The following is a 9,819-nucleotide window of genomic DNA, read 5'->3' on the forward strand; positions in this document are numbered from 1 at the left end:
TAGGGTAGAGTATGAACCCATACCCTATCATATTCGCAGACAAATTTACATTATACTCTATTTTATCTGCAGCAAATTGAATAGATAATCCTATTCGAACAGATTAATTCGAATTAGAAATCCACAAGTAGTATATATATTGCCAATCCTATAAATAAGAATTTTCTAGTGAATCCTGTGTATGATACTGTGGAACACCTAGAAAGTTTTGATAACATTATCATTATTAAATCAGTTTTATTGAACAGATATCATTTAATTCTAGTTCTTTAGAATATTTATTCGATCCACATGTAACATGTTAAAGACTAATTTATTAACAATTAGAATTTTATTTAAGCATCTAGTTAATAAACTAGCAATATTAGATTTAAATTTCACCATTAAGCGAATTAGTGAACTTATTATTTGATTAAATTAAATTGATATAATTTTAAAAATATTATGTACATATAAAAAATTCTATCAAATTTATTATTATATATTTATGTATAAAATGTATATATTATTTAAATTATTTTTAATATATATTTTATATAAATAATTAATTTTATATGATTATATCTTTTGTAATTATTTTTAAACATTTTTTATTGCCTGTAATTTTAAAAATCTTGTTAATAAGTATTTCAAAAACACTACTTAAATATACTATAATTAGAGAATATGTATAAAAAATATAATTTGAATGTGAACATTTTTAATTTAGAGTAATACTCTAAATAGGTTTTTAAAGATTTGACGGTCCGATAAATTTGTCTTTCAAAAAAATTAACTAGGTCTTGAGTCTCCAAAATTATTAGATATATACTATATAGGTCCCCAAATCAGGTTAAACCGGTTAATACGACATTCTATCTCCTACGTGGAGGTTAGGTGTGATGTGTCAGGTAAAATAATATGTGTGACACTCAGGACACATTAGTCCCTGGACACATGGCTAAAATGACGTCGTTTTAAGACAACACCAAACGTTTTGAAGGGACAGATACATCCCCACCTTTGTTCTCTGATTCTCCAAACTTTGACGTTTTAAAGTCAAATAGGTCCCTAAAATTTTTATTATAAGTCAAAAAGGCCCTAAATTTATAATATATATGTCAAATTAGTCCCCTCAAATTAAGCAATTAGAACCAGAATCAGAATAAAATCATGATGAAATTATCCAAAGTACGTTAAAGTATGCAGTTCTAAGCACATGAAATGACAAATCTTAAGTACAATTACAATCAAACCATTAGAATTTGTCAATATCCTCGTCTAGCATCTTGTTCTTTTGTAAAACTTTTATCTCTTTATCTCCATGAATTGGATGAATACCAGATTTCAAGTTAACAAAAGTGGGATCATACTAATACGTTGTCATGTGGTCAACTGGTTATGGTAATCCAAATCCAAAAAAATTTCTATAGGTCAAAGAAATAAATCAAGTCACCAAACAACCGACACAATACAACATCACAACAGAATACAAATTTCAAATACTTATATTATTTTTGTTATTATCAAATACATATTCGTAACCACTTCACAATTCTCACTTAAACTACACCTATAACATACTATCTTTGATCTATTCTAACATCACATGCACGTTCATCATACTTTACTCTTTACTGCCAATTTAATACAGCAAAAGCTAACCTAACTTACTTCAAACAATGGCGATATACACGACACACCACCACCAAATAGTCCCTGTACACACCATCAAAGCACCATTACGAATTTGGATAAACATTAATGGGGTAAAGAATATGAAGGGTTAGTTTGTAAAACTTAGGTGAGGGTTTGTGATACTTGTAATTTTATAAAGAGAAAGAGAGAGGAAGAGTTTTTTTTTATGTAAGGTACTCACTTAAATTCGGGGACCTTTTTGACTTATAACAAAAATTTTAGGGGACCTATTTGACTTTAAAACGTCGTCGAAGTCTGGAGAATCAAAGAATAAAAGTGGAGACGTATCTATCCCCTCAAAACGGCGTCGTTTGGTGTCCCAAAATGACGTCGTTTTAGCCACATGTTTAGGGACTAATGTGTCCGAGCGCCACGCGTGTTGCTTTACCTGACACGTCACACCTACAACCTCCACGTAGAAGAGAGAGTGTCGTGTTAACTGGCTCAACTTGGCTTGGGAACCTATATGACATATATCTAGTAATTTTGGAAATCCGGGACCTAGTTAATTTTTCTAAGGGATAAATCTGTCGAACTGTCAAATCTTTGGGGACCTATTTGAAGTATTATACATTTATTGAATTGGATAAACAAATATCTTTTAAGTTTAGAGCATTTTTAGGTAGGATTAAAATTTTTGAAAATAAAAAAGTTGATAAAATAATCACATAATACATTAATTATTTTTAAATTAAAATAATAAAATACACATTTAAAGTAAAATTTATAGATTTAATAATAATTAATTTCTTACCCTATCAATTTACTAACTTTTTCTAAAAATAAATTCTTTTAGCTAAATCCCCATTTTAATAGTTTGATCTTTGTCACCAAAAAAAAAATAGTTTGATCTTTTATCCTTGTTATATTGTATTTGTTTGGAGGCAAAAGTTTACCTGTAGTGCGGGTCATTGCCATAATTCCAATTGAGGGACATGATGGGCGGTGGTAACATAACAAGAAGAAGATGCGAGTTTTTGACAGTCCTGTTATTAAATGTACAATGCTTAGTGCATAATATTAATTTGAATGAGAGTACAGTAACAAAAGTTATTTATCCTTCCATGATATAATCTAATTATGCAAGAACTTCCAAATCCACCTGCAGATCTAAATTATGCATAACAAGAAATGAAAATCCTTGCTTTGCATAGAACATTATATTATCATTCCCAAATTTTTCCACACCTCACTCTCACTCTCACACCATAATGGCCTTTGCCCCACAGTCAGTGTAGTGTGGCTTTCCTCCACCACTCAATTCATTGCCTTTTTAACGTGCTCTAACACCACCACCATTTTAATCTTCAATAACACTACCTCCACCTCACAGCACAAAACCTGATTTAGAAATATCATATTTTCATTCTCTCACCACCCATTAGGAACCCAAAATCTCATGCTCAATGTTCCAAGCTGAAAACTACACACATCACTGGAGAAAAATTATTCAGCTTCCGCAACTACAACGCATTCTTCATCCTCTTCCATGCCATTTCACAGCTTAACCTTTAATTTCTTCCTTTAGGGTTCTGTTCTATTATCCCTCAGCTCTCAGCTCTCAGCTCTCAGCATCAACGATGACAAAAATCACTTTTTGACAACAACCCCGCCAGATTCAAACCAAACACCGCCCTATGCAGGTCACAACATTTACCTCCAAAAAACCACTCCCCATTGTCTTCTCCTCCTTCACCTATGCCTTCTAGGGTTTCCGAAGACAAACATGAATCCGAAACAGAACCACCCTACCCTAAAACGTTCGCCGCCGTCGACCCTCCATTCCCAAATTTAGTGACCATGAAGAACGCCTTCCCCATGAAACGCACCGTTCGACCACTCTTCGCGCTCGTCCTCCTACTCGTCTTCGTCGCCACCCTTACCTCACGCGCCATGTTTCGCCGCCCCCTCCTCTCCATCGAGCTCGAGACGCGCGTCCTCTTGATCCACGCGCCCCCTCCTCCTCCTCCGCAGCTCAACGCCACGCTGCTCCGCCACGCCGCCATCGAGATCGGCGAGGACAAGGCCAAGCAGGAGATCCAGCAGCTCCTCGATGGTAACTTCGGCAGTCAGGCTCGCCACCGGACCTTCATCTCGTGGCGGCGGATCATCCATCACGACGTCGCCAGCGCCGGAGACAGATCCTCCTCCCGGAGCACCATTCCGGCGACGCTCCGTTCCCCTCTGTTCTACCGTTACTGGCTTGATTTCCGTAAGGTCCTGAACGATTGGGCGAGGAAGAAGCGATTCCAAGCAAATATCATGGATGAGCTGATTCGGTTGGTGAAAGCCCCCATTGACAAGAAAAAGGGTATCTTGGATGGGAATTTACGAAAATACGGTTCTTGTGCGGTTGTGGGGAACAGCGGGATCCTGTTGAAGAGTGATTATGGTAGGTTGATTGATTCGCATGATGCAGTGATAAGGCTGAACAATGCGAGGGTGAATAACTTTGAGAACAAGGTTGGGAAGAAGACAACAATATCATTTGTGAATAGCAACATTGTGCACCTGTGTGCCAGAAGAGTTGGGTGCTATTGCCACCCTTATGGCTCTCACATCCCCATTGTTATGTATATTTGTCAGGCCGTCCACTTTCTGGATTTCACTGTCTGCAATGCTTCCCACAAGGCTCCCCTCTTGGTAACTGATCCCAGGTTTGATGTCTTGTGCGCAAGGATTGTCAAGTACTATTCATTGAAGAGGTTTGTGGAGCAAAGTGGCAAGACCTTGGACGAGTGGGGCAGTGCCCATGATGGGGCTCTCTTCCATTACTCTTCTGGATTGCAGGCCGTCATGCTTGCTCTCGGCATTTGTGATCAAGTTAGCATCTTTGGATTTGGTAAATCAGCTTCTGCCAAACATCATTATCATACCAACCAGAAGGCTGAGCTCCATTTGCACGATTACGAGGCTGAGTATCAGTTCTACCGCGACCTTGTCGATCGCCACAACCCTATACCATTCCTCTCAGACAACTTCAACCTCCCCCCTGTTGTTTTATATCACTGACTCTTGCCTATCTTTTTTATGTGGTTCTTTCATCATGATGTCTGAAATTTTTTGTTGTCATACTTGTAGTGAAATGCATAGATAGTGGAAAGTTAAACAACGGTGACTCAAGGTTCAAAGTTTTGTATTATTGTCAAGTTTGTAATCTCCCCCCAAAAATTGTAGCCTTAAGGCAGCAGTAACAAGAACAAGTGTAAATTTTTGTTAGAACAAGACACGCTTAATGGTTAAACATGCCATCATATCTATAACTTTTCTTCTTTCTCTATCACCTGGTTTTCTTTTGTCCTTGGTCTATTTCTTTTCCGTCCTTGAATGAACCAAATGATTTCATTCAATATGCTGGATTGTGTGTTCCATCATTTAGATTTTCAGACAACTAGGCAAAACTGGTGAGACAAACTGAAAAATTAGGAACTATTTAGCAATATTATCCTCTCATTAACTATTTAGGAATTATATATAAGATTTCAGTGGAAGCATCCACGCGACATTAATTCAAAGAAGAAAAGATCATCTAGTCCTCCTTTTTGACATAATATTCAGTTGAGAACTCGTTGCTTTATATTTCTAAGAGTAGTTAAAAACATAAGATACATCACAGAAGGCGACTGTCCACTGCTCTATATATACATTAGATCAAAAGTTCACAGCACTGCACTCCAATAGTAACCTAATCTGTTGCAGTCTGGTATGTAATGTACACCAAAAAAGAAAAAGAAAAAGAGGACACATCTTCCACTTCTTTCTAAACTTGAAAGAGCTTCAGCCAAAACACATGGTCCTTAATTTCACCATCACAAAATGCTGGTCTCTTCACTCTGCGGTGTCCATCACTGCTCCCTTCTCCTCATACTTGACTCCCACCAAGTAGCATATTCTCACCTGCTTAGGATCATAAACAGCATACTCATTGTATTCCAAAGGGCTATCTTTATGCTCTGACGCAACTATCCTTCCCGAGGGGACTTTGATGTCATCCTTCCAAACAAAGTGCTCTGACTCGTCTGTTTTCTTCTTCCCCAGCCCCTTCACTCCAACCTTCTTTTCCTCCAAAGATGCCGTGTCCTGTGCCATGCAATCACATTTCACAATGTCAAAGAAAACATCGAAGAAACTATTCTACTCTTAGGTGCCTTACCTCTGGCGGGGATTTCAACTCGGTGATCTCATTCCCCAAAGAAGCAATCGCCAAAACCAAGAACCCTTCAGGCCTGTCCACCGCTGTAAAGCCATATCTTGCAGCCTCCGCTGCAGCATCTGAACAAACAATCGCCTTCCCAAACTGTTGCAGTTCAATGGAGCCACGGATCAGAATATTCTTATCACGAGAATCGAGTTACAGTAACACTAATTTATCGTACCATGTATCCTGGCACTGGTAGTGAACATATAGCTGGTAAGAACCCCTTGTGCAAGTGCCTCAAAAGATTTGAGCTTCGTGTTCCTTGCATCACAGCATAATCACCACATTTAGAAGATAATCATAATTACGCTTTGTTCACCAGAAAGTTGAGATGTCGTGTTTCTTACCACACCATAAAAGAACCTTGTTTGGGAGCTTCACTATGTCTTCATAGGGTGGGCATGCACTCGTTTCCACAGAAAATATGTTCTCCACAGAAACCCCATATTCCTGAGATTCATTACAAGTAAATTAATCACGTCAACACACAGAAAAATGACATTCTGAATTCCAGATGTTACCATGTCACCAACTTTGACTGGTTCATAAGTTCTCTCCAGATACTTGACAATCATATCATAATCATCGGAATCCTTCTCCAAGGGAGAGATTGAGCAACCTAATTTGTTGTAGGTCTCTGACAAGGGGTCATCAATGGTAGAGCCACTCACATCTCCTATGAGGTGAGAAGCCACGGTTATGTCCCTGACACCCTCCAGGGCAGCAGCAGCCTAACAAGATAAGAGTAAGAGTGATTAACACAAGTGAATGATTTGAAGCAAATTACCATTAGGCTTACATGTTCTGCGATCTCTTGATAATCTCTGAAAAGGAAAGGCCTAGTAGAGGGCATCATAGTGAACCATCTTTGGCTAAAATCTGTCCAGACAGCCTCAGCCTTTGGTCCACTCTCCTTCGATGACTTAACCTTCTCTATGAACTCCAACAATGCTTCCTCACCTGATGTACCTCTTGTCAGTCTCGTTGAAAGTACTTGACAAAAATAAATCAAATAATCAGGGAAAAAATAATTGCCAAATTGCATACATCTTTTCAAGTGAAACTGTGTAACCATTCCTATGGGAAGGTCTGGCGAGTCGTAACCCATCTCCATCAGCGCATACCTGATTTCAGTATTCCAATATTCGGTTATTTCTAAACAGCCGCAGCAGCAACTCTAAAAGGCAGTGTTCATACCTGTATATCTCCTGGCTGCATAAAACCTTGACGAAATTGGCAACCATAGGCTCAAGTTTACAGTGTGTAGCTGCTATCCCCAGCTGTCGCAGTCCCAGTGCGCCGTGCCGGACTTCTACTCCATCATCCTAAGCCACGTTCCAAGGAGATTGTTGCATTCTTTTATCTCACAAGTGCTAGCAATGGCATACCTAATGCTTAGAAGTAGCAGTAGAAACATACCATGTCAATGGGGTAGAACTTGAGTGGCTTTTTGCTGAACTTCTTGTCTCTTTCCCAAGGCTCAAACTCGTTACCGGTGATCTCTTCAAAGAGCCTCGTAAACTCTCTCAGAGCATTATCCACGTTATCAAACTCTTCCAGTCTCTCCTCTGCATTAAGATCGTCTCCAGCTCTTGCTTTCTTGAAGAATAGATGCAAATGATTCTCCGGGACCGTAATGAGTTGCATGACACTGTAGCTGCTCCAAATCCACATCACCCATAATCAGGAGGTTTTGTCACATAAACGCAAAGATGAACAGAATAGAATATAATAGAATAAAACGAAGGCGAAATTGCAATCACTGGTTGAGTTGTCGGGCATGGTCGCAGAGGGAGAAGGCACAGTTGTACAAAATTCCATCTTTGTCAAATATGTAGCCTCCTTGTTCCTGCAATTTGGTATCTTTGTAGACCCCTCTCTTGCCATAAAGCTTGAGCTGTGACAGAAAAAGAGGAGTGTGAAAGATTAGAGAGATTAACATTTATATTTAGTAGCTTGAGTTGGTGAATAGACCTGTGAAACTAGAGATTCAATGGGGTGGTCTCCAGGATGGTGTTTATCCCCGGCTACTGCGGACAGATGAGTGACAAGTTCATAAGCGTCCAAAGGTTGAGGTTCTTGTTTCTCGATTGTGTCGCTCAACCAGGCCTCCGTTACCACTGGTATACCCCTCTCCCTAGATTACATAAATAAAATTAATGTGTTACTTAAAAAAAATTATTGTGGTTAAGCTTATGTATTTTTAAGTACTCCTTACGTACTCTTTAGATATTTTTATTATAATTAATTAATTATTATTAATATTAAACTAATAAAAAAATAATTTAGATAATAGTATGCATGGTAAATGAGGTGATCATATAATCTGAACGGATCAAAGGAGACTGACATGACTTCTGCAAGTTTGGAAGTGCCACCGCGTTCTCTTTCAGCAGGCGAAGCCACCAAACAGGTTGACCCTAATAACGATATAAATTGGAAGTTGGAGTTGGTAATTAATTAAATGAAACAAGAGCAAGTGCTTAATTAATTACCAATGATGGAGTTGGCGACCTTCCCTCCATGCTTCTCAATACTCGTTTTCCAATAATGCTAATTAATAACAATACAACACGTTGGAAATTTGTGTTAGCGTGATAAACAAAAGTGTGTAGTGTGGAGTGGTATATGAATACGTACATGCGTACGAGAAAGACGGCCCATGAGAGAGATGGTCATGCCAGTGAAAGGCTTGTCGGCTGAGCCTAAATCCCTATGAGGCCTGCCAGCAGGAGCAACTTCTTCGTATTTCTTTAACAACTGCATGCCATGGTGCACATGGAACATGAATATAAGAAATGAGACGTAAGAGATATATATATATATATAGAAATACAAGGTAAGAGATGGACATGTGCGACGGGAGTGTCGTGAAGGGAATCAGGTAGCTTGGTGGTTTGGTGCTTTCTGGGAGGGTCTCTGGTGGAGAAGGTGCAGCTACACCACTCGCTGTAGAACCCTCTACAACAATAGCGCCTACCATCGAACTCCAAGCTCCCATTGCAAACGGGACACTTCTCCAGGGCACCATAAAAAAGCAAGTCTTCACTGATATATATACATACAACATTAGTTTTATTGTGAATAAATCAGAGTATGTATGTATGTATTTACTTGTACCATTTTCTAGTGATTTCAAGGTCAGAGTTAGAGGAAGCAGAGGAATCAATGCCATTGGCCTCAAGAATTTGTCTCATGTCATCAACAGAGAGGTGGTCGCTCATGGCCTTGGACAAGTCGTCAAATTCAGCACATGAGGATTTTCCATTGGTGGTGTTGTGGACATCATCAAATTCTATTTTGGCCTTCTTTGGGGTGTTATCGTGAGCCTGCTTATTAATGGACTCTGCCTTCTGCTTCCTTGTCATAATCACCTTCTCTTCCTCTCCATGAACCTGATGACCATCAAGTATAATACACATTCATTCTGATCCTAAGAAAGAAACCAACCAAATCCAAACATAAACAACAAAAAGCAAACCTTCATGTTGAACTCTGTAATTTCCAGATTTGAAGAAACACAACACTGAGCAGCAAGTGAAGTGTGAATGGATCATAATTATAAGGAGGTCTGCCCTAAATAAGCATAAGCCGAGAGATATCCCGAGGTGCCACGAGTATCCACTTCTTGTCCTCATCACAAGGTGCCACGTCTACCAACAACTCTCTTCTTTTCACACGTGCCTAAATGCCTCTTTTTCCACCCGACACCTGGTACTTCGCTACACCTCTCCAAACGGTGCCATGCAATCTATCTATCTATCAAACACATACATACATACACTTGACTCATTCATTCCCTTAAACATATTTATATTTCTTTACAAATCTCTATAGTTGATGTGCTTTCTCCGGTTTTTTTTTTTTTTTTCTGTATCATCTCTTCTTTTATCTTTATCAACTTCATTTTTTTATGCACCAATACGTTTGTTACATTTAAGTGG

At 38.8% G+C, this 9,819-nt stretch overlaps 2 protein-coding genes across 3 annotated transcripts; one reads left to right on the top strand and one right to left on the bottom strand.

Moving 5' to 3' along the window:
* LOC107629331 (beta-1,6-galactosyltransferase GALT29A-like) lies at positions 2,689-5,416 on the top strand. The gene has a single exon (XM_016332098.2). The coding sequence runs from the start codon at positions 3,376-3,378 to the stop codon at positions 4,687-4,689; it is 1,314 nt and encodes a 437-aa protein (XP_016187584.1). The 5' UTR covers positions 2,689-3,375; the 3' UTR covers positions 4,690-5,416.
* On the bottom strand, positions 5,217-9,497 carry LOC107629330 (poly [ADP-ribose] polymerase 3). Of its 2 annotated transcripts, XM_016332096.2 has the most exons (17): positions 9,357-9,497; positions 8,996-9,270; positions 8,728-8,923; positions 8,516-8,635; positions 8,371-8,428; positions 8,226-8,295; positions 7,850-8,012; positions 7,639-7,772; positions 7,295-7,532; positions 7,073-7,200; positions 6,923-6,999; positions 6,675-6,835; positions 6,397-6,606; positions 6,223-6,325; positions 6,054-6,136; positions 5,831-5,974; positions 5,489-5,757 (listed from the first exon to the last, which is right to left on the bottom strand). In XM_016332096.2, the coding sequence occupies exons 1-17, from the start codon at positions 9,360-9,362 to the stop codon at positions 5,506-5,508; spliced, it is 2,418 nt and encodes an 805-aa protein (XP_016187582.1). In that variant the 5' UTR covers positions 9,363-9,497; the 3' UTR covers positions 5,489-5,505. The 2 variants fall into 2 exon arrangements, with proteins under 2 accessions (XP_020973378.1, XP_016187582.1); XM_021117719.1 differs by lacking the exons at positions 8,728-8,923; positions 9,357-9,497 and having other exon boundaries at positions 5,217-5,757; positions 8,996-9,121.

The sequence above is a fragment of the Arachis ipaensis genome, chromosome B03, assembly GCF_000816755.2.
Source record: "Arachis ipaensis cultivar K30076 chromosome B03, Araip1.1, whole genome shotgun sequence".
Classification (NCBI taxonomy): domain Eukaryota; kingdom Viridiplantae; phylum Streptophyta; class Magnoliopsida; order Fabales; family Fabaceae; genus Arachis; species Arachis ipaensis.

What these genes read in the sequence shown, in the direction of transcription:
- LOC107629331 (XM_016332098.2), top strand. Translation starts at nt 3,376, where the DNA reads ATGCCTTCTAGGGTTTCCGAAGACAAACATGAATCCGAAACAGAACCA.
- LOC107629330 (XM_016332096.2), bottom strand. An exon ending in CTTGAAATCACTAGAAAATG is followed by an intron (nt 8,924 to 8,995) that starts GTACAAGTAAAT and finishes TATATATATCAG; the next exon opens with TGAAGACTTGCTTTTTTATG. An exon ending in TTGAATCTCTAGTTTCACAG is followed by an intron (nt 7,773 to 7,849) that starts GTCTATTCACCA and finishes TTTCTGTCACAG; the next exon opens with CTCAAGCTTTATGGCAAGAG.